General features: G+C 40.9%; 4 protein-coding genes across 11 annotated transcripts in view; all 4 read right to left on the reverse strand.

The window, feature by feature from the left end:
• Positions 1 to 24,865, reverse strand: part of LOC311303879 (protocadherin gamma-A11-like) — a gene marked incomplete at its 5' end in the record, with an annotated part of 224,513 nt that overhangs the window by 31,945 nt on the left and 167,703 nt on the right. The window contains one exon of one of the 8 annotated variants that reach the window (XM_084430615.1): positions 264 to 3,133. The exons of the other annotated variants lie outside the window; for them this stretch is intronic. Coding sequence (XP_084286741.1) covers positions 264 to 2,708 — 2,445 coding nt within the window. Of the gene's footprint in view, positions 1 to 263; positions 3,134 to 24,865 lie in introns of those variants that run through there. 8 annotated transcript variants of the gene reach the window in all.
• LOC311303910 (protocadherin gamma-A11-like) lies at positions 3,185 to 5,804 on the reverse strand. Its single transcript, XM_084430659.1, is given in 2 exon segments — positions 3,185 to 3,337; positions 3,340 to 5,804. Coding segments are annotated over 2 exon segments (2,295 nt in total). The 5' UTR covers positions 5,603 to 5,804; the 3' UTR covers positions 3,185 to 3,305.
• LOC311304096 (uncharacterized protein) lies at positions 5,967 to 18,665 on the reverse strand. The gene is made up of 7 exons (XM_084430963.1): positions 16,070 to 18,665; positions 14,983 to 15,263; positions 14,124 to 14,388; positions 12,852 to 13,907; positions 11,799 to 12,092; positions 9,639 to 10,694; positions 5,967 to 8,867 (listed from the first exon to the last, which is right to left on the reverse strand). The coding sequence occupies exons 1-7, from the start codon at positions 18,581 to 18,583 to the stop codon at positions 6,405 to 6,407; spliced, it is 7,929 nt and encodes a 2,642-aa protein (XP_084287089.1). The 5' UTR covers positions 18,584 to 18,665; the 3' UTR covers positions 5,967 to 6,404.
• On the reverse strand, positions 18,942 to 23,964 carry LOC311303920 (protocadherin gamma-A10-like). The gene is made up of 3 exons (XM_084430663.1): positions 23,288 to 23,964; positions 19,472 to 21,466; positions 18,942 to 19,240 (listed from the first exon to the last, which is right to left on the reverse strand). The coding sequence occupies exons 1-3, from the start codon at positions 23,318 to 23,320 to the stop codon at positions 19,208 to 19,210; spliced, it is 2,061 nt and encodes a 686-aa protein (XP_084286789.1). The 5' UTR covers positions 23,321 to 23,964; the 3' UTR covers positions 18,942 to 19,207.

A 24,865-nucleotide genomic window follows, 5' to 3' on the forward strand; every position in this document is an offset into this window, starting at 1 on the left:
TGTAAAAGACCTACAGTGGAGAAAAACACTTTGTTTCTTTTCAAAACAAGCTGAAATAATTGTATTCACTTTTAAATAGACAAAAGCCTCTTGTGGAAAGTCAAAATGAAAATACACAAATGCGTAAAACTCCATTCACGCCCGTACGCAATGTTTATAGTACACTTTAACACATCACTAAATAAGAATATATTTTAAAATGAAGCATTAACAAAACTAATTAAACAATTAAAATAAACACAATCTCATTCCTCAAACCTCACCTGATTTTCTGTATCTCTGGATATCTGTTTATGCTCCTGAATGTGCTGCAGTGTCTGTGTTCCACCGGCGTCCAGACTAATGATGCTCTGACTATAAGGTCGAACAAATTTCAGATCACTCTTTCTGGAGTCAGTAGTGCCACACACCTCATAATTAAACACTTGCTTTAAGGTTCCTGTGCCGCCTACGTCTGCGTAAAGAGGCGGATAATACGGAATAACTGGAAGATTCGCTCCAGATTTATAAAACATCCGCTCGCGTCTCCATCTGTAGCATTTGACTGACAGTATGGCAATGATAGACACGATAAAGAGAAATGAAACCACAGCCAAGGCCAAGACTAGATAGAAAGTCAGGTTGTCGTTGTATTCCTTGTCGTGCGTAAAGTCAGTGAACTCCGAGAGCACTTCAGGGAAGCTGTCCGCCACCGCCACGTTAACATTGACTGTAGCTGATCGAGAGGGCTGCCCGTTGTCCTCCACTACAACAGTGAGTCTTTGTTTGACAGAATCTTTATCTGTCACTTGGCGTACAGTTCTTATTTCTCCATTCTGTAAGCCCACTTCAAACAGCGCCCTGTCTGTGGCTTTCTGCAGTTTATATGAGAGCCAGGCGTTCTGACCAGAGTCCACATCAACAGCCACCACTTTAGTCACCAGATAACCCACATCTGCCGAACGAGGCACTATTTCAGCCACCACAGAAACACCTGACTGGACCGGGTACAGAACCTGAGGCGCGTTGTCATTCTGGTCCTGAATGATTATTTTCACGCTCGCGTTGCTGCTGAGAGGAGGAGAGCCTCCGTCCTGCGCTTTTACGCGAATGTTAAATTCTTTTGTTTGCTCATAATCAAAAGAACGAACAGCAAGAATCTCTCCGCTCTCTGCATTCACTGAAATATAGGTCGAGGCAGAGACGCCATTCACAAGAACATCCTCTAGAAAATATGAAATACGCGCGTTATTGCCAGAGTCTTTGTCATGCGCTTTAACAGATAAAACAGAGACTCCGGGGGAATTATTTTCCATCACATATGCGGTGTATGACTGACGCTGAAACACTGGGGCGTTGTCATTGACATCAGAGATTTTCAGTGTCAGTGTTTTATTAGTAGAGAAAGATGGCGAGCCCTCATCAATAGCTGTTATTGTGATATTATATTCAGACATTTTTTCACGGTCTAAAATCTGCTCAGTAACTAAAGTGTAGAAACTTGAGGAAGACGATTTGATGCGAAATGGCAAATCTGAATTAACGAAGCATTTAAATTGTCCGTTTTTACCGGAGTCGATATCTTTGATGTTGAGCATCGCAATCACTGTGTCTGGGGCGGAATCCTCTGGGATGGGACTGGAAAATGAGATAAGGCTGATAACAGGTGCATTGTCATTAATGTCAGTCAATTCAATGAGCACTTTACTATTATCTGTGAGTCCTCCCTTATCCATGGCCTCAAGATTCAGTTCGTATTGCTTTGATTTTTCATAATCCAACAGTCCATTTACGCAAATTTGCCCAGTGTTCTGATCGATTCTAAAAAGATCTAAGTCTTTCCCAGAGCTTTGTGAAAACGAATATGTCACCTCACCATTTGCTCCTTTGTCTTTGTCTGTAGCACTTACTGTCAGCACTACTGTACCTATCGCTGCATTTTCTGCTAAAGAAACTCTGTACACTGACTGACTAAACGCGGGTGTATTGTCGTTTACATCAATTACTGTGACACTTATTTTAACTGTTCCGGATTTTTGAGGGCTCCCTCCATCAAATGCCGTGAGGGTAAATTTCAGTTCTTCATCTTTCTCCCTGTCTAACGGCGATTGCAGAATCATTTCTACGTATTTTGTGCCATCATTGCGCGATAACTCTTTCAATGAAAAATAATCAGTTGGCATCAGAGTATATCTTTGGAGCGTATTCAAGCCTACATCAGGATCGTGCGCACTGTCTAAAGAAAAACGAGCACCGGGTACGGCAAGCTCACTTATCTGAAAGTTTATCTCTTTTCTAGTAAAAACAGGAGCATGATCGTTAATATCTAATATTTCTACATCAATTCTATGCAGCTCCATGGGGTTTTCTAGAATGATCTGAAAATGTAAGGAGCAGGGAGACACTTGCGCGCACAGCTCCTCTCTATCTATCCTCTCTTTCACTATCAGCGTCCCTTTATCCACATTCAGACCGATGTACTCACGACTGTCCTCCGTAAAGATCCGCGCTCGACCAGATTTCAGCCTCTTAACATCCAAACCGAGATCCTGAACGATATTTCCCACCAGCGAGCCCTTTGTCATCTCCTCTGGAATAGAATAACGGACCTGGCCGCGCGCAACGGCCATGACAAAGACGCAGAGCACGAGAGGCTGCATTAGCCATGATGAAATCCGCGTCGAAGATGCGCCTCTTTGGGCGTAAAAACAACAAAGAAACGACATCATTCAAATCTTCTAATACATGAGAAGACTATCCAAGGACTTAGAAAGGATGTAAAATATCAGTTATATAAAAAGAAGATCCAGTCGATGGTCTAATGATCCAATGTTAGAAAGAGCCTGTGTGAAATGAGAGATATTCTGCAGACTGTATGATGTCAGAAAGTGGAGGAGGATCTAAAATGAGTGTTTAAAACACGAACATACTGACCAACAGCGGCACTTAGAGCATCAGAGAAAAATTACACTGAAAAAAATAAATAAACCTATAATAATCATAATCATAAAAATCATTAAAAAAAAATGAATGCAGATGTTTAATTGAAAGAAATACTAAAAAACGGACAATGTAGTCAACAAGATAAGTGGAAGATATAAAACTGTCATTTGTGTCAAGTAATGCTTTTTAAATCGGAAAGCAGAAAATTCATATATTAACATTCACCCGAGCTCACCTGATCAAAAGAATCGTCATTATCCAGTTTTCCTCTTTGCGCATGCGTGAGAGTCTGTGTTCCACTGGTGTCCAGACTAATGATGCTCTCACTGCAAGGTCTGACGTATTTCAGATCACTCTTTCTGGAGTCAGTGGTTCTGCAAACCTCATAATTGTACACGTGCTGTAAAGTTCCTGTGCCGCCTACGTCTGCGTAAAGAGGCGGATAATACGGAATAACTGGAAGATTCGCTCCAGATTTATAAAACATCCGCTCGCGTCTCCATCTGTAGCATTTGACTGACAGTATGGCAATGATAGACACGATAAAGAGAAATGAAACCACAGCCAAGGCCAAGACTAGATAGAAAGTCAGGTTGTCGTTGTATTCCTTGTCGTGCGTAAAGTCAGAGAACTCCGAGAGCACTTCAGGGAAGCTGTCCGCCACCGCCACGTTAACATTGACTGTAGCTGATCGAGAGGGCTGCCCGTTGTCCTCCACTACAACAGTGAGTCTTTGTTTGACAGCATCTTTATCTGTCACTTGGCGTACAGTTCTTATTTCTCCATTCTGTAAGCCCACTTCAAACAGCGCCCTCTCTGTGGCTTTCTGCAGTTTGTATGAGAGCCAGGCGTTCTGACCAGAGTCCACATCAACAGCCACCACTTTAGTCACCAGATAACCCACATCTGCCGAACGAGGCACTATTTCAGCCACCACAGAAACACCTGACTGGACCGGGTACAGAACCTGAGGCGCGTTGTCATTCTGGTCCTGAATGATTATTTTCACGCTCGCGTTGCTGCTGAGAGGAGGAGAGCCTCCGTCCTGCGCTTTTACGCGAATGTTAAATTCTTTTGTTTGCTCATAATCAAAAGAACGAACAGCAAGAATCTCTCCGCTCTCTGCATTCACTGAAATATAGGTCGAGGCAGAGACGCCATTCACAAGAACATCCTCTAGAAAATATGAAATACGCGCGTTATTTCCAGAGTCTTTGTCATGCGCTTTAACAGAAAAAACAGAGACTCCGGGGGAATTATTTTCCATCACATATGCGGTGTATGACTGACGCTGAAACACTGGGGCGTTGTCATTGACATCAGAGATTTTCAGTGTCAGTGTTTTATTAGTAGAGAAAGATGGCGAGCCCTCATCAATAGCTGTTATTGTGATATTATATGCTGATATTCTCTCACGATCTAAAAACTGATCGGTTGTCACACTATAGAAATTTGAAGCAGATGACCCTATTTTGAATGGCAAATTTGGACCAATTGAACATTTAATCTGTCCGTTTCTCCCCGAATCCAAATCTTTGACATTCAGCATCGCTATCACAGTCTCCGGTGCTGCGTCCTCAGGTATTGGGTTAGAAAATGAAATTACGCTGATCATAGGTGCATTGTCATTAACGTCAATTAATTCAATAATAACTTTACAGGAATCTGTCAAGCCACCTTTATCTGTTGCTTCAACATGTAATTGAAAATGTTTTGATTTCTCGAAATCCAAGTCCCCGTTAACAGTGATGCCACCACTTTCAGCATCTATATTGAATAGCTCTAAAGCCTTTCCTGATGTTTGTGAGAAGGAATACGTCAGTTCAGAATTCGTTCCTTTGTCTTTATCAGTTGCAGTCACACTCACTATATCAGTGCCCTTTGGTGAATTCTCCAGTAAGGAAACTCTATACACAGGGAGACTAAATACAGGAGCATTGTCGTTTGCATCGATTACAAGAACAGTTATTTTAATAGTGCCTGATTTCTGGGGACTGCCGCCATCAAACGCCGTCAATGTTAATTTATGCTCCTCTTGATTTTCTCTATCTAGTGGTGTTTGTAGAATCATTTCAACATATTTCAATCCATCATTTCCCATCTGTTCTTTCAGAGAAAAATAATCAGTTGGACTGAGCGTGTATCTCTGAATGGTATTTAAACCTACATCAGAATCTTGTGCATTATCTAAAGAGAATTTTGCTCCAGGAATGGCTGATTCACTTATTTGAAAATCAATTTCCTTTCTATTGAATGTAGGAGCATTATCATTAATATCTAAAATTTCTACATCAATTCTATGCAGCTCCATGGGGTTTTCTAAAATGATCTGAAAATGTAAGGAGCAGGGAGACACTTGCGCGCACAGCTCCTCTCTATCTATCCTCTCTTTCACTATCAGCGTCCCTTTATCCACATTCAGACCGATGTACTCACGACTGTCCTCCGTAAAGATCCGCGCTCGACCAGATTTCAGCCTCTTAACATCCAAACCGAGATCCTGAACGATATTTCCCACCAGCGAGCCCTTTGTCATCTCCTCTGGAATAGAATAACGGACCTGGCCGCGCGCAACGGCCATGACAAAGACGCAGAGCACGAGAGGCTGCATTAGCCATGATGAAATCCGCGTCGAAGATGCGCCTCTTTGGGCGTAAAAACAACAAAGAACCGACATCATTCAAATCTTCTATTCCATACAGAAGAAAAGACAAAGAACAAAAGATTTAAAAAGGTTGAAAAATCTAACTTCACCCGAAACCACTGGGCAGCGAATGTCTCGACGCTTCAGTGTTAAAAAGAGACCGTCCGAATGAAAGAGATATTCTGCAGACTGTATGATGTCAGAAAGTGGAGGAGGATCTAAAAATGAGTGTTTAAAACACGAACATGCTGACCAACAGCGGCACTTAGAGCATCAGAGAAATATTACACTGAAAAATACTGTTGAAGAGAAATACAAAAACTATATGAACTGCGACCATTGTGGTATACATTTTGCGTTAACACAGCTGAAATATAAAGAAAATATTTTTTTTGAAACGAATCGCTAAAATATGATAAAATGAAAATAGTCAAAAGCAAAACAGAAAACATAAAATAGCATTTAAATAATGCAGGAGCAATTCATAATAGGACTCAACCATGCGCGCGCAAATACGAAGAATAAAAACAGTTGCACTCAGTCAAGTATAAGAGGTGTTTATTCTTATTTTCGCGTGCATGGTTGAGTCATATAATGAATTGTTTAAAGACTATGCATGTATTTTCCTATTAAATATTGAAAAGTTAAGATTTTAATATGAAAAAGTGTGAAAAAATGTAGTCACCAAAATTATATCAGTACAGTAAATTTCAACTATTGCTGACAGTGTTTTTCTGTTAATCAAAACATAATAATATAGTGAACATCAATAAAACTGGTGAAGTCAGAAAAACAAAACAAAGAAAAAAATAGTTAAATGGGAAAATCATATGCATAACTATTCACTCGAGCTCACCTGATCTTCACAATCATCAAAGGTCAGTATCTCCCTTTGCGCATGCGTGAGTGTCTGTGTTCCACTGGTGTCCAGACTAATGATGCTCTCACTGCAAGGTCTGACGTATTTCAGATCACTCTTTCTGGAGTCAGTGGTTCTGCAAACCTCATAATTGTACACGTGCTGTAAAGTTCCTGTGCCGCCTACGTCTGCGTAAAGAGGCGGATAATACGGAATAACTGGAAGATTCGCTCCAGATTTATAAAACATCCGCTCGCGTCTCCATCTGTAGCATTTGACTGACAGGATGGCAATGATAGACACGATAAAGAGAAATGAAACCACAGCCAAGGCCAAGACTAGATAGAAAGTCAGGTTGTCGTTGTATTCCTTGTCGTGCGTAAAGTCAGTGAACTCCGAGAGCACTTCAGGGAAGCTGTCCGCCACCGCCACGTTAACATTGACTGTAGCTGATCGAGAGGGCTGCCCGTTGTCCTCCACTACAACAGTGAGTCTTTGTTTGACAGCATCTTTATCTGTCACTTGGCGTACAGTTCTTATTTCTCCATTCTGTAAGCCCACTTCAAACAGCGCCCTGTCTGTGGCTTTCTGCAGTTTATATGAGAGCCAGGCGTTCTGACCAGAGTCCACATCAACAGCCACCACTTTAGTCACCAGATAACCCACATCTGCCGAACGAGGCACTATTTCAGCCACCACAGAAACACCTGACTGGACCGGGTACAGAACCTGAGGCGCGTTGTCATTCTGGTCCTGAATGATTATTTTCACGCTCGCGTTGCTGCTGAGAGGAGGAGAACCTCCGTCCTGCGCTTTTACGCGAATGTAAAATTCTTTTGTTTGCTCATAATCAAAAGAACGAACAGCAAGTATCTCTCCGCTCTCTGCATTCACTGAAATATAGGTCGAGGCAGAGACGCCATTCACAAGAATATCCTCTAGAAAATATGAAATACGCGCGTTATTGCCAGAGTCTTTGTCATGCGCTTTAACAGATAAAACAGAGACTCCGGGGGAATTATTTTCCATCACATAAGCGGTGTATGACTGACGCTGAAACACAGGGGCGTTGTCATTGACATCAGAGATTTTCAGTGTCAGTGTTTTATTAGTAGAGAAAGATGGCGAGCCCTCATCAATAGCAGTTATTGTGATATTATATTCAGATATTGCTTCTCGATTTAATAACTGTTCAGTGACCAAACTATAGAAATTGCTGGTCGATGATTTGATTCTAAAGGGTAAGTCTGCAGCAATAGAACATTTAACGTGTCCATTTCTCCCTGAATCTAAATCTTTGACATTCAACATCGCTATCACAGTCTCCGGTGCTGCGTCCTCGGGTATTGTGTTAGAGAATGACATTACGCTTATGACAGGGGCGTTGTCGTTCACATCCGTAATTTCAATAAGTACTTTGCAAGTATCTGTTAAACCACCCTTATCTGTCGCTTCTATGTCTAACTCGTGGTATTTAGATATCTCGAAATCTAAATCACCTTTAACTATTATCTCCCCGTTTAAAGGACCGATGCTGAAAATATTTGAAACACTACGGCTGCTTTGAGACAAATAATATTCAATATCTCCGTTTGCACCCTCGTCTGCATCTGTGGCGGATACCGTAATGACAAAAGAGTCCACAGCGGTGTTTTCGGGCAAACTAACTCGATAAACAGATTGGGTGAATGACGGAGCGTTGTCGTTTGCATCAAGAACAACAATATGTATCTTAACAGCACCAGATTTTGCTGGACTGCCTCCATCGTATGCGGTTAAAATCAATTTATGTTCACTTTGTTTCTCTCGGTCTAAGTGAGCCTGCAGCACCATCTCTACGTATTTAGTCCCATCAGGGCGAGACAACGATTTTAGTGTGAAATAATCGCTGGGATTGAGTTTATACGTCTGAAGTGTATTAAGACCTACATCTGGATCTTTAGCGCTTTCCAATGAATATCGAGCTCCAGGAATGGCTGATTCACTTATTTGAAAATCAATTTCCTTTCTATTGAATGTAGGAGCATTATCATTAATATCTAATATTTCTACGTCAATTCTATGCAGCTCCATGGGGTTTTCTAAAATGATCTGAAAATGTAAGGAGCAGGGAGACACTTGCGCGCATAGCTCCTCTCTATCTATCCTCTCTTTCACTATCAGCGTCCCTTTATCCACATTCAGACCGATGTACTCACGACTGTCCTCCGTAAAGATCCGCGCTCGACCAGATTTCAGCCTCTTAACATCCAAACCGAGATCCTGAACGATATTTCCCACCAGCGAGCCCTTTGTCATCTCCTCTGGAATAGAATAACGGACCTGGCCGCGCGCAACGGCCATGACAAAGACGCAGAGCACGAGAGGCTGCATTAGCCATGATGAAATCCGCGTCGAAGATGCGCCTCTTTGGGCGTAAAAACAACAAAGAACCGACATCATTCAAATCTTCTATTCCATACAGAAGAAAAGACAAAGAACAAAAGATTTAAAAAGGTTGAAAAATCTAACTTCACCCGAAAACACTGGGCAGCGAATGTCTCGACGCTTCAGTGTTAAAAAGAAACCGTCTGAATGAAGGAGATATTCTGCAGACTGTATGATGTCAGAAAGTGGAGGAGGATCTAAAAATGAGTGTTTAAAACACGAACATACTGACCAACAGCGGCACTTAGAGCATCAGAGAAATATTACACTGAAAAATACTGTTGAAGAGAAATACAAAACCTATATGAACTGCGACCATTGTAGTAACCTATACATTTTGCGTTAAACCAGCTGAAATAAAAATAAAAATAAAAATATGACAATATAGGAAAATAGTCAAAAGCAAAACAGAAAACATAAAAAAAGCATTTAAATAATGCAGGAACAATTCATTATAAGACTCACCCATGTGCGCAAATACGCACAATAAAAACCTCTTATCCTTGACTGAGTGCAATTGAACACATCTTTTTTCAAAGACTACGCATGCAATGTCATTTTAAACACTGAAAAGTTCAGATTTTAATATGAAAAAGTGTTAAAAATGTATAGTCACCAAAATTATATCAGTACAGTAAATTTCAACTATAGAGCCAGTGTTTCTCTATTAATCGAAAAAAATTATAATACAGTGAACATCAATAAAACTGATGAAGTCAGAAAAAGAAAAATAATAGTTAAATGGAAAACAGAAAATCATAAGCATATCTATTCACTCGAGCTCACCTGATCAAAAGAATCGTCATTATTCAGTTTTCCTCTTTGCGCATGCGTGAGAGTCTGTGTTCCACTGGTGTCCAGACTAATGATGCTCTCACTGCAAGGTCTGACGTATTTCAGATCACTCTTTCTGGAGTCAGTGGTTCTGCAAACCTCATAATTGTACACGTGCTGTAAAGTTCCTGTGCCGCCTACGTCTGCGTAAAGAGGCGGATAATACGGAATAACTGGAAGATTCGCTCCAGATTTATAAAACATCCGCTCGCGTCTCCATCTGTAGCATTTGACTGACAGTATGGCAATGATAGACACGATAAAGAGAAATGAAACCACAGCCAAGGCCAAGACTAGATAGAAAGTCAGGTTGTCGTTGTATTCCTTGTCATGCGTAAAGTCAGAGAACTCCGAGAGCACTTCAGGGAAGCTGTCCGCCACCGCCACGTTAACATTGACTGTAGCTGATCGAGAGGGCTGCCCGTTGTCCTCCACTACAACAGTGAGTCTTTGTTTGACAGCATCTTTATCTGTCACTTGGCGTACAGTTCTTATTTCTCCATTCTGTAAGCCCACTTCAAACAGCGCCCTGTCTGTGGCTTTCTGCAGTTTATATGAGAGCCAGGCGTTCTGACCAGAGTCCACATCTACAGCCACCACTTTAGTCACCAGATAACCCACATCTGCCGAACGAGGCACTATTTCAGCCACCACAGAAACACCTGACTGGACCGGGTACAGAACCTGAGGCGCGTTGTCATTCTGGTCCTGAATGATTATTTTCACGCTCGCGTTGCTGCTGAGAGGAGGAGAGCCTCCGTCCTGCGCTTTTACGCGAATGTTAAATTCTTTTGTTTGCTCATAATCAAAAGAACGAACAGCAAGAATCTCTCCGCTCTCTGCATTCACTGAAATATAGGTCGAGGCAGAGACGCCATTCACAAGAACATCCTCTAGAAAATATGAAATACGCGCGTTATTGCCAGAGTCTTTGTCATGCGCTTTAACAGATAAAACAGAGACTCCGGGGGAATTATTTTCCATCACATATGCGGTGTATGACTGACGCTGAAACACAGGGGCGTTGTCATTGACATCAGAGATTTTCAGTGTCAGTGTTTTATTAGTAGAGAAAGATGGCGAGCCCTCATCAATAGCAGTTATTGTGATATTATATTCTGAGATCATTTCTCGATCCAAAAGCTCATCAGTGACTAAACTGTAGAAATTCGGGGTTGATGACTTTATTTTAAACGGTAAATTATGAGGAATGAAGCATTTAACTATTCCGTTTTTACCGGAATCTAAATCTTTGACATTCAACATTGCAATTACAGTCTCTGGCGCTGAATTCTCCGGCACTGGGCTTGAAAATGAAATTACGCTTATTATAGGAGCATTGTCATTTATATCAGTAATTTCAATATGAACTTTACTGGTATCTCGTAATCCCCCTTTGTCTGTTGCTTCCACTGATAATTCATATTTTTTGGATTTCTCGAAATCTAATAGACCATTAACTGTAATATCTCCAGAACTGGAATCAATGTTAAAAAGCCCAGACGAGCTTTCACTGCTCTGAGAAAAAGAATATGTAACCTCTCCATTAGATCCCATGTCTCCATCGGTCGCACTAACCTTTAACACAGTGAATCCTTTAGAATAATTCTCTGGAATTGAAGCTCTATATACCGACTGACTGAAAACAGGTGCATTGTCATTTGCATCTAAAACAATAACGTTTATCTTGATAGTGCCCGTTTTTTGAGGGTTTCCGCCGTCGAATGCAGTTAAGATCAATTTATGTTCCTCTGCCGTTTCTCTGTCTAAAGTTTTTTGCAAAATTATCTCTACGTACTTTGTTTCGTCGAGATGAGCAGGTATTTTAACTGTAAAATGATCAGACGAAGTTAATTTATATGTCTGAAGAGAATTTAGACCTACATCTGGATCATTAGCGCTATCGATTGAATATCGAGCCCCAGACAAAGCAGATTCACTCATTTGAAAAGTAATCTCCTTTTTCTTGAAAACTGGAGCATGATCATTTATATCTAATATTTCTACATCGATTCTATGCAGCTCCATGGGGTTTTCTAGAATGATCTGAAAATGTAAGGAGCAGGGAGACACTTGCGCGCACAGCTCCTCTCTATCTATCCTCTCTTTCACTATCAGCGTCCCTTTATCCACATTCAGACCGATGTACTCACGACTGTCCTCCGTAAAGATCCGCGCTCGACCAGATTTCAGCCTCTTAACATCCAAACCGAGATCCTGAACGATATTTCCCACCAGCGAGCCCTTTGTCATCTCCTCTGGAATAGAATAACGGACCTGGCCGCGCGCAACGGCCATGACAAAGACGCAGATCACGAGAGGCTGCATTAGCCATGATGAAATCCGCGTCGAAGATGCGCCTCTTTGGGCGTAAAAACAACAAAGAACCGACATCATCCAAATCTTCTATTCCACACAGAAGAAAAGACAAAGAACAAAAGATTTAAAAAGGTTGAAAAATCGAACTTCACCCGAAAACACTGGGCAGCGAATGTCTCGACGCTTCAGTGTTAAAAAGAAACCGTCCGAATGAAAGAGATATTCTGCAGACTGTATGATGTCAGAAAGTGGAGGAGGATCTAAAAATGAGTGTTTAAAACACGAACATACTGACCAACAGCGGCACTTAGTGCATCAGAGAAATATTACACTGAAAAATACTGTTGAAGGGAAATACAAAAACTATATGAACTGCGCCCATTGTAGTAACCTATATATTTTGCGTTAAAACAGCTGAAATAAAAATGAAAATATGACCATAGGAAAATAGTCCAAAGCAAAACAGAAAACAGAACAAAACATTTAAATAATGCAGGAACAATTCATTATAAGACTCACCCATGCGCGCACACATACGCACAATAAAAACCTCTTATACTTGACTGTGTGCAATTGAACAAATATATTTTTTCAAAGACTATGCATGTAATTTCCTTTTAAATATTGAAAAGTTAAGATTTTAATATGAAAAAATGTGAAAAAATGTATAGTTACCAAAAGTATATCAGTACAGTAAATTTCAACTACAGCTGCCAGTGTTTCTCTATTAATCGAAAAAAATTATAATACAGTGAACATCAATAAAACTGATGAAGTCAGAAAAAGAAAAATAATAGTTAAATGGAAAACAGAAAATCATAAGCATATCTATTCACTCGAGCTCACCTGATCAAAAGAATCGTCATTATTCAGTTTTCCTCTTTGCGCATGCGTGAGAGTCTGTGTTCCACTGGTGTCCAGACTAATGATGCTCTCACTGCAAGGTCTGACGTATTTCAGATCACTCTTTCTGGAGTCAGTGGTTCTGCAAACCTCATAATTGTACACGTGCTGTAAGGTTCCTGTGCCGCCTACGTCTGCGTAAAGAGGCGGATAATACGGAATAACTGGAAGATTCGCTCCAGATTTATAAAACATCCGCTCGCGTCTCCATCTGTAGCATTTGACTGACAGTATGGCAATGATAGACACGATAAAGAGAAATGAAACCACAGCCAAGGCCAAGACTAGATAGAACGTCAGGTTGTCGTTGTATTCCTTGTCGTGCGTAAAGTCAGTGAACTCCGAGAGCACTTCAGGGAAGCTGTCCGCCACCGCCACGTTAACATTGACTGTAGCTGATCGAGAGGGCTGCCCGTTGTCCTCCACTACAACAGTGAGTCTTTGTTTGACAGCATCTTTATCTGTCACTTGGCGTACAGTTCTTATTTCTCCATTCTGTAAGCCCACTTCAAACAGCGCCCTGTCTGTGGCTTTCTGCAGTTTATATGAGAGCCAGGCGTTCTGACCAGAGTCCACATCAACAGCCACCACTTTAGTCACCAGATAACCCACATCTGCCGAACGAGGCACTATTTCAGCCACCACAGAAACACCTGACTGGACCGGGTACAGAACCTGAGGCGCGTTGTCATTCTGGTCCTGAATGATTATTTTCACGCTCGCGTTGCTGCTGAGAGGAGGAGAGCCTCCGTCCTGCGCTTTTACGCGAATGTTAAATTCTTTTGTTTGCTCATAATCAAAAGAACGAACAGCAAGAATCTCTCCGCTCTCTGCATTCACTGAAATATAGGTCGAGGCAGAGACGCCATTCACAAGAACATCCTCTAGAAAATATGAAATACGCGCGTTATTGCCAGAGTCTTTGTCATGTGCTTTAATAGATACAACAGAGACTCCGGGGGAATTATTTTCCATCACATATGCGGTGTATGACTGACGCTGAAACACAGGGGCGTTGTCATTGACATCAGAGATTTTCAGTGTCAGTGTTTTATTAGTAGAGAAAGATGGCGAGCCCTCATCAATAGCTGTTATTGTGATATTATATTCAGACATTTTTTCACGGTCTAAAGGCTGATCAGTGATCAAACTATAGAAATTTGAGGATGACTGTCTGATTTGAAATGGTAAACTCGGATTAATTAAGCATCTCACCTGTCCATTTTTCCCTGAATCCAAATCTTTGACATTCAGCATTGCTATCACAGTTTCAGGAGCTGAGTTTTCTGGTAAAGGGTTTGTCAACGATATTACATTAATTACAGGGGCATTGTCATTAATATCTGTAATTTCCACCATTACTTTAGCCGTATCTGTTAAGCCCCCATTGTCTGTTGCCACCACATTCAATTCGTATTTCTTGGATTTTTCAAAGTCTAGACGGGCAACAACAATAATATCTCCATTATTGGGGTCAATACTGAAAATATTCAAGATGTTTTTGCTGATTTGTGAAAATGAATAGGACACTTGTTTATTTGTTCCTTGATCTGCGTCAGTTGCACTAACCTTTACGACCAATGAACCCTTTTGCGCATTTTCAGCGACAAGTGCAGTATATACAGATTGACTAAAAACAGGCGCGTTGTCATTTGCATCCAAGACATTGACGTTTATTTTTACCGTACCGGTTTTTTTGGGGGTTCCGCCATCAAACGCCGTCAAAATTAGATTATGCACCTCATGTTTTTCTCTGTCTAATGATGTCTGCAAGACCATTTCCACATATTTCGTACCATCAGTGTGAGACAACGTTTTGAGCACAAAATGGTCGTTTGGAGTTAATTTATATGTCTGAAGAGAATTTAGACCTACATCTGGATCATTAGCGCTGTCGATTGAATACCGAGCCCCTGACAAAGCAAGTTCACTTATTTGAAAAGTAATCTCTTTGTTCATGAAAGAAGGAGCATGATCATTGATATCTAATATTTCTACATCAATTCTGTGCAGCTCCATGGGGTTTTCTAGAATGATCTGAAAATGTAAGGAGCAGGGAGACACTTGCGCGCACAGCTCCTCTCTATCTATCCTCTCTTTCACTATCAGCGTCCCTTTATCCACATTCAGACCGATGTACTCACGACTGTCCTCCGTAAAGATCCGCGCTCGACCAGATTTCAGCCTCTTAACATCCAAACCGAGATCCTGAACGATATTTCCAACCAGCGAGCCCTTTGTCATCTCCTCTGGAATAGAATAACGGACCTGGCCGCGCGCAACGGCCATGACAAAGACGCAGAGCACGAGAGGCTGCATTAGCCATGATGAAATCCGCGTCGAAGATGCGCCTCTCTGGGCGTAAAAACAACAAAGAACCGACATCATTCAAATCTTCTATTCCATACAGAAGAAAAGACAAAGAACAAAACATTTAAAAAGGTTGAAAAATCTAACTTCACCCGAAAACACTGGGCAGCGAATGTCTCGACGCTTCAGTGTTAAAAAGAGACCGTCCGAATGAAAGAGATATTCTGCAGACTGTATGATGTCAGAAAGTGGAGGAGGATCTAAAAATGAGTGTTTAAAACACGAACATACTGACCAACAGCGGCACTTAGAGCATCAGAGAAATATTACACAGAAAAATACTGTTGAAGAGAAATACAAAAACTATATGAACTGCGACCATTGTAGTAACCTATACATTATGCGTTAAAACAGCTGAAATAAAAATAAAAATATGACAATATAGGAAAATAGTCAAAAGCAAACCAGAAAACATAAAAAAAGCATTTAAATAATGCAGGAACAATTCATTATAAGACTCACCCATGTGCGCACATACGCACAATAAAAACCTCTTAACCTTGACTGTGTGCAACTGAACACATTTTTTTTTCAAAGACTACGCATGCAATGTCATTTTAAACACTGAAAAGTTAAGATTTTTAATATGAAAAATTGTGAAAAAACTGTATAGTCACCAAAAGTATATCAGTACAGTAAATTTCAACTACAGCTGGCAGTGTTTCTCTATTAATCGAAAAAAGATATAATAATACAGTGAACATCAATAAAACTGATGAAGTTAGAAAAAGAAAAATAATAGTTAAATGGACAACAGAAAATCATATGCATATCTATTCACTCGAGCTCACCTGATCAAAAGAATCGTCATTATTCAGTTTTCCTCTTTGCGCATGCGTGAGTGTCTGTGTTCCACTGGTGTCCAGACTAATGATGCTCTCACTGCAAGGTCTGACGTATTTCAGATCACTCTTTCTGGAGTCAGTGGTTCTGCAAACCTCATAATTGTACACGTGCTGTAAAGTTCCTGTGCCGCCTACGTCTGCGTAAAGAGGCGGATAATACGGAATAACTGGAAGATTCGCTCCAGATTTATAAAACATCCGCTCGCGTCTCCATCTGTAGCATTTGACTGACAGTATGGCAATGATAGACACGATAAAGAGAAATGAAACCACAGCCAAGGCCAAGACTAGATAGAAAGTCAGGTTGTCGTTGTATTCCTTGTCGTGCGTAAAATCAGTGAACTCCGAGAGCACTTCAGGGAAGCTGTCCGCCACCGCCACGTTAACATTGACTGTAGCTGATCGAGAGGGCTGCCCGTTGTCCTCCACTACAACAGTGAGTCTTTGTTTGACAGTATCTTTATCTGTCACTTGGCGTACAGTTCTTATTTCTCCATTCTGTAAGCCCACTTCAAACAGCGCTCTGTCTGTGGCTTTCTGCAGTTTATATGAGAGCCAGGCGTTCTGACCAGAGTCCACATCAACAGCCACCACTTTAGTCACCAGATAACCCACATCTGCCGAACGAGGCACTATTTCAGCCACCACAGAAGCACCTGACTGGACCGGGTACAGAACCTGAGGCGCGTTGTCATTCTGGTCTTGAATGATTATTTTCACGCTCGCGTTGCTGCTGAGAGGAGGAGAGCCTCCGTCCTGCGCTTTTACGCGGAACTGGAAATCTTTGATCTGCTCGTAATCGAAAGATCGCACTGCATGTATGACTCCACTATCAGCACTAACGGACACTAACGAGGAGACGGGCACTCCGTTAACCGACGAGTCCTCCAGTATGTAAGACACACGGGCGTTCTGGTTAAAATCTGCGTCTCTGGCTCTGACTGTGAATATGGAAAGACTCGGTGTGTTGTTTTCTTGAACAGAGGCCTCATATGAGCTCTTCTCAAAGACGGGCGCGTTATCATTGACATCTGATATCTGTAAGGAGAGAGTGACGCTGCTGGAGAGAGAGGGCACGCCCTCATCAGCGCACGTCACACTGATGTTATATTCAGAGTCTCGCTCTCGATCCAAATCATTATCAGTCACGATACTATAAAATCCATTAGAAGTTGTTTTGATTGTAAAAGGAATGTTTTCATTTACACTGCACTGAACCTGTCCGTTACTATCAGAATCCGGATCATTAACACTGATGATGGCAATAACAGTACTCTGTGGCGAATCCTCCGGTATCGCATTAGATTTCGACATCACTGTGATCACTGGCGCGTTATCATTTACATCAATCACATCGACCATTATTTTACTAGAATCAGACAGCCCACCTTTATCTACAGCTTCTATATCAATTTGGTAATGCTTAAATGTTTCATAGTCAATTTGTCCGATTAACGTCATCAATCCATTTTCATCGATATGAAAAATATCAGATACGCCGTCACTGTTTGCAATAAAATAACTGACTTCTCCATTTGTCCCTTTATCTGAATCAGAAGCGCTAACAGTGATGAGAGGCGTGCCGCTCTGTGAATTTTCTGTAATAATCGCCCTATATATAGGCTTAGTAAAAACTGGAGCATTATCGTTAACATCAAGCACTGTAATATGAATCTGAACAGTGCCTGATTTAGGTGGTTCCCCACCATCTATTGCGGTTAATATCAGAGACATGTTTTCCTGTTTTTCTCTGTCTAAAGGCTTTTGAAGAATCATTTCAACCTTTTTACTCCCATCACTCTGACCATGAATTTTTAAATTAAAATGATCAGTAGGTTGCAGAAAATAACTCTGTAGGTCATTATCGCCGATGTCTGCATCTATCGCTTTCTCCAGCATGAATTTTGATCCTACCACTGCTGATTCGCTTATCTCAAATCTTCTCTCATCTCTTTTGAAAATGGGAGAATTGTCATTTATGTCTGTAATTTCAACAGTTACCCTAAACAGTTCCATAGGATTATCGAGTATAATCTGTAAATGCAGCGCGCAAGGCGTTGTCTGTCCGCATAGCGCCTCTCGGTCTATTCTCTCTTTGATAAGGAGGACTCCTCTTTCTTTATTCAGCTCGATGTATTCAGCGCTGTCTCCTGTATAAATACGTGCTTTACCCGATTTCAGTCTCTTTAAATCTAAACCCAAATCCTGCGCTATGTTCCCGACTAAAGAGCCTTTCGCCATTTCTTCAGGAATGGAGTAACTGACCTGCCCGAGAGCTGACCTGAGAGAGAGAAACCAAATAAACAGCAGTACTTGCCGCGCCATTGTTCTGTCGACCATTTTGCTCAAGACCAAATAAACGAAGTCACGGTGTATCCAAATCAGAGTCTTAAAGTGTTCAGGTCCAAAATAGAATAGGTCCAATACTAGTGGGGAATTTCTGAGACAACGTCTAAACATAAATCCATAGCCGACTGTTCATAGCCGCGACGGTGTCCTCAGTGCTATGCCCGTGTGCGCTATGCACTCGCCTCAGTCTCTTTCTTCTTAATACGTGCATCGTGCATTTAGAGAGGGCGGTGTTGCTGGAATAATGCGCTCTCACACGTTTCCCCCTGACAAACAGCGGCACACTGAGATCATTCTGAGTTACTGCAAAATGCATCTAAATAATTTAAAAAATGCATACACTCAAAATATATATGCAGCGAGAAATAGAAATAAAACAAAATTAAAACCTGAATTTCTATTTGTGTAAAATAATGAAAATACTCTAAATTAGCCAAATTATTGTATTGTAACGAAATCTGTCCAGCAATCCCGAAGTATTTGTTTGGTAATAGGACTACTAGACCGTTTGATTGAATACAGGGCTATTTAATCTCAATCTCTCAAACACAAACAAAACGAATTCAACAATACTGTACAAATTATACCGTAAAATACGTCAATATATCATTTATAAATAGTTTTTGATATGTCATTGCACATCTGCTTTGAGACAAGAGCTTGAATGCAGACAAAAGACATCGATTCAGCACCTTGGACAGCGAAACGAAAGCGACACAGTCATTCAGAGCGCTGTTAGCTCACCGACTGCTCGGTGGATTCTGGAAGCTGTTGAATAATAATAACAATAATAATAATATAATAATAAAACATAAAAAGCTAATTTCGTCATAAATATGGGAATCAAATTTCAGAAAAAGAAAAGTCTCCACAGTGTTTACTGTTTAGGCATTTTCTCTGATTTCTCTAAACGAAAAAAGTACATTACAATAAAAAAAATAAATAAAAAAAAAATAAAAAAAAAATGTAACAACAGAACACAGAAAAAGTAAACCTCACCTTTTCAGAATCCTCAATGTTTAGTCTCTCCCTTTGCGCATGCGTGAGTGTCTGTGTTCCACTGGTGTCCAGACTAATGATGCTCTCACTGCAAGGTCTGGCGTATTTCAGATCACTCTTTCTGGAGTCAGTGGTTCTGCAAACCTCATAATTGTACACGTGCTGTAAAGTTCCTGTGCCGCCTACGTCTGCGTAAAGAGGCGGATAATACGGAATAACTGGAAGATTCGCTCCAGATTTATAAAACATCCGCTCGCGTCTCCATCTGTAGCATTTGACTGACAGTATGGCAATGATAGACACGATAAAGAGAAATGAAACCACAGCAAGGGCCAAGACTAGATAGAAAGTCAGGTTGTCGTTGTATTCCTTGTCGTGCGTAAAGTCAGTGAACCCCGAGAGCACTTCAGGGAAGCTGTCCGCCACCGCCACGTTAACATTGACTGTGGCTGATCGAGAGGGCTGCCCGTTGTCCTCCACTACAACAGTGAGTCTTTGTTTGACAGCATCTTTATCTGTCACTTGGCGTACAGTTCTTATTTCTCCATTCTGTAAGCCCACTTCAAACAGCGCCCTGTCTGTGGCTTTCTGCAGTTTATATGAGAGCCAGGCGTTCTGACCAGAGTCCACATCAACAGCCACCACTTTAGTCACCAGATAACCCACATCTGCAGAACGAGGCACTATTTCAGCCACCACAGAAACACCTGACTGGACCGGGTACAGAACCTGAGGCGCGTTGTCATTCTGGTCCTGAATGATTATTTTCACGCTCGCGTTGCTGCTGAGAGGAGGAGAGCCTCCGTCCTGCGCTTTTACGCGGAACTGGAAATCTTTGATCTGCTCGTAATCGAAAGATCGCACTGCATGTATGACTCCACTATCAGCACTAACGGACACTAACGAGGAGACGGGCACTCCGTTAACCGACGAGTCCTCCAGTATGTAAGACACACGGGCGTTCTGGTTAAAATCTGCGTCTCTGGCTCTGACTGTGAATATGGAAAGACCCGGTGTGTTGTTTTCTTGAACAGAAGCCTCATATGAGCTCTTCTCAAAGACGGGCGCATTATCATTGACATCTGATATCTGTAAGGAGAGAGTGACGCTGCTGGAGAGAGAGGGCACGCCCTCATCAGCGCACGTCACACTGATGTTATACTCAGACTCTCGCTCTCGGTCTAAATCGCCTTCAGTAACGAGGCTGTAAAAACCATCTGATGAAGAATGGATGATAAAAGGAATGTTTTCATTTAATTCACATTTTACGATACCATTTTCATTTGTATCAGCGTCTTGAATATTCATCATTGCTAGAACTGTCCCTGGAGGGGCATTTTCAGAAATGTCATTTGATTTGGATATTATACTGATTACTGGCTTGTTGTCGTTCGTATCTGTGACGTCAATAATTACTTTACAAGAATCGGTATGTCCTCCTTGATCACTGGCTTGAACTGCTATCTGATAGTGTTTGTTTTTTTCGTAGTCAACATTACCAATTAACTTGAGAATGCCGTCATACTGGCCTATGTCAAATAGATTTGCGGACGCAGCAGAGGATAACGAATATGTGACGACGCCATTAGAGCCCTGGTCTGCGTCGGACGCGCTGACTGTGGTCAACACGGTGCCCTTTGCTGAATTCTCGGCTATACTGGCTTTGTAAACTGACTGACTGCAAACAGGCGCATTATCATTCGCGTCTAAAACTGTGATGTGTATTAGCATTGTGCCTGACATTTGCACCTCGCCGCCATCGACTGCTGTTAACAATAAAGAAATACGGTCTTGGTTTTCACGATCTAGTGGTTTCTGTAATACCATTTCGACCGTTTTACTACCATCTGGTAAACTTTGAGTTTTCACAATAAAATTGTCACTTGGTTTCAGTGTGTATCTTTGAAGACCATTCACACCCACATCGGTGTCAACTGCAGTCTCCAAATCAAATTTAGCTCCACTCTGGGCCAGTTCGCTAATTTCAAATTTCATCTCATTAAGGAGAGGCGGTATTAACATTAAGTGACATGGCATCTGACGCGTAGAAGCCAATGGCACATGTCACTATGCGTATTGGCACATCCGGTGGCACATCCGGTCTTCATTGGCATATGCCAGTGGATAGTGGCATGTGTCACTGACATTATTGGCATGTGCCAGTGGTGGATAGTGGCATGTCACTGACATCGCGACACACTGACACACCTGACTGACACCGAGTCGCGGAACATCCGTGTTGCGACACCTCCATTAGTGATTGACAGATTAATCGTAAACGTAATTGTGGAACAAAATGCTAAATAAATAGCCTAATTTTGTGATATTTAAAATATCAATTAAACGAATTAAAGTGCATTAATATTTTTTTCAAACGTGTTATTTGTGTCACGTCTGTATTTGATTGGTATGTGCGTGCCACTGAATGTTTTGTAATACCAGTGCGACTTTATGTTGTTTATCTCGCAAAGTCACAAACTGCCCATTCTAGGAAAGACACGAAATAAATCTATCTTGGGTCACTACGAATAACGTTAACAGTCGCGTCCGTTACTGTGTAAACCTTTATTTTTGCGCGATGCTGCACAGTCGCACGCCAGTAGGTGTCAGAATAAGCGAGTGTAACACAAGCCAGCGCAAGATTCTCATCTGTGTCTTTAATATTTCAAAAATAATTGTATCGAATTATGTACGTTGTAGGCTACACATTAACTTAACTTAAAAATCATATTTTTTGACAGCATAAAGCAAATTGTTATGCAAGTGGCATGACGCAATCCATTGGCACATCTCACGTTTTAGTGACACATGCCAATATCCACTGGTATGCCAGTTGGCCTGTGTCACTAAAACTGACATGTCTCTTTATGTTGTGGCACCTCCAGTAGTGACACCTGCAGCTGTCTGCCGGAGTATAATGTAGATTATGTAACATATGCACATAGTTAATTTATACAACAAAAAAATATTTTATTTATTGAATAATTCCATAAAATTATTTTTGAAATATTAAAGGTAGCCTACTGAGAAAGGTCCTGCGCGACCGAACGTTTGTTGAATTTTTAAAATGCACTGAGCACTTTTTTGCACTTGTATAAATAAAGAATATTGCTAGTAGCTCGGTATAGGCCTACTCCTTTTCAGATACATAGCCTAACAAACAAATGATTTTTAATAATTATTTTTTTTTTACACTTTTTGGAAGGACTTGAAACAGATGGGAATCTGATAGAATGGGCAGTTTGTGACTTTGCGAGATAAACAACATAAAGTCGCACTGGTATTACAAAACATTCAGTGGCACGCACATACCAATCAAATAGGCTACAGACGTGACACAAATAACATGTTTGAAAAAATATTAATGCACTTTAATTCGTTTAATCGATATTTTAAATATTACAAAATTAGGCTATTTGTTTAGGATTTTGTGCCACAATTACGTTTACGATTAATCTGTCAATCACTACTGGAGGTGTCGCAACACGGATGTTCCGCGACTCGGTGTCAGTCAGGTGTCATGTCAGTGTGTCGCGATGTCAGTGACACATGCCACTATCCACCACTGGCACATGCCAATAATGTCAGTGACACATGCCACTATCCACTGGCATATGCCAGTGAAGACCGGATGTGCCACCGGATGTGCCAATACGCCACTGGCACATGCCAATAATGTCAGTGACACATGCCACTATCCACTGGCATATGCCAGTGAATACCGGATGTGCCACCGGATGTGCCAATACGCATAGTGACATGTGCCATTGGCTTCTGTGCGTCAGATGCCATGTCACTTAATGTTAAAACTGCTACTGTCATTAAGGCTAAACATCGGGGCGTTATCATTAATGTCTTGTATCTCAACTGTTACTCTGTATAGTTGCATCGGATTTTCCAGAATAATCTGTAAATGCAGCGCGCAAGGCGTTGTCTGTCCGCATAGCGCCTCTCGGTCTATTCTCTCTTTGATAAGGAGGACTCCTCTTTCTTTATTCAGCTCGATGTATTCAGCGCTGTCTCCTGTATAAATACGCGCTTTACCCGATTTCAGTCTCTTTAAATCTAAACCCAAATCCTGCGCTATGTTCCCGACTAAAGAGCCTTTCGCCATTTCTTCAGGAATGGAGTAACTGACCTGCCCGAGAGCTGAACTGAGAGAGAGAAACCAAATAAACAGCAGTACTTGCCGCGCCATTGTTCTGTCCGACATTTTGCAGATCACAGAATGAAGATTTTAGGATGAAAGCAAAGAAATCGGTTCAAACAACTGGATGAAATCATGTATATATCCAAAGTGAAAAGAACAAGAAAAGTCTGTAAATCCAAGATAAGGATATTAAATACAGTATCTCCGTGATTCGCCTTCTCTCTCCTCTTCAGACTGCGCTCTCAGCTTCTGTCTCTCTCTCTAATAATATGGAGATGATGGGGGTGGAACTGCAGCAGATCTGCTCTATAAACTGACATATTGACCAACAGCGGCACTATGAGTCCAGTCTGATGAACTACAGAAAAAAAAAAAAAAAAATGGATGCAGTTTTTTAACAGTAAGGCATTTGAGACGTGTTTTAGAACCATTCCCATTATATATATATATATATATATATATATATATATATATATATATATAGATAGATAGATAGATAGATAGATAGATAGATAGATAGATAGATAGATAGATAGATAGATAGATAGATAGATAGATAGATAGATATCCATATATATAAAACAATAATAAAATAAAACAACCGTTTCGGATATCAGTCAAAATACAGGTATCTAGCAATGAGAAATGACTGCATGATTTCGAGGGGAATTTCTTTTTTTTTAAAGCAACAAAAAATGAACAGAGCTTGATATTGCATTTTCATTAATGTACATGCTTGAAATGTAAAATGAATCAACGTGAAATATGCTAATATGAACATTATCCTTTTTATTTCTCAATAGGATGAGAGACTGGAAGGATTTAAAAGTTCTACAAGAAATGATCTAAGGTACGGAGGTAAGATGGAAAAGTTGTACAGGCAGAAGAACGCAAGAGCGCATTTCAGCACCACGGCCAGTTACGATGACTGAAGTTGCCCTTTAGCTGATGTCTTCACAAGCACAGATTAAAAATCCTCAAGCATGTCTAGTAAAAAGAAAAACATATCAAAACAACTGTGGCTCTCAAAACTGTAAAATGTGTTTCTAGCTGATAACACCACTTAACGTTATAACAGAGAGTTCGTTTAAGGTGCTTTTGATGATCTTAAAGCAGCACTATAACGAGATTCTATAGATTGTTTAAGAACCGATAAAAAGCTTGTTTTACAATCCCTTAACTATATATCACACACTACAATTTAGCAACAACAATAACAAGAATAAGTTGTAAAAAGATTAAAG

Source organism: Rutilus rutilus, assembly GCF_951802725.1.
Source record: "Rutilus rutilus genome assembly, chromosome: 14".
Taxonomy (NCBI): domain Eukaryota; kingdom Metazoa; phylum Chordata; class Actinopteri; order Cypriniformes; family Leuciscidae; genus Rutilus; species Rutilus rutilus.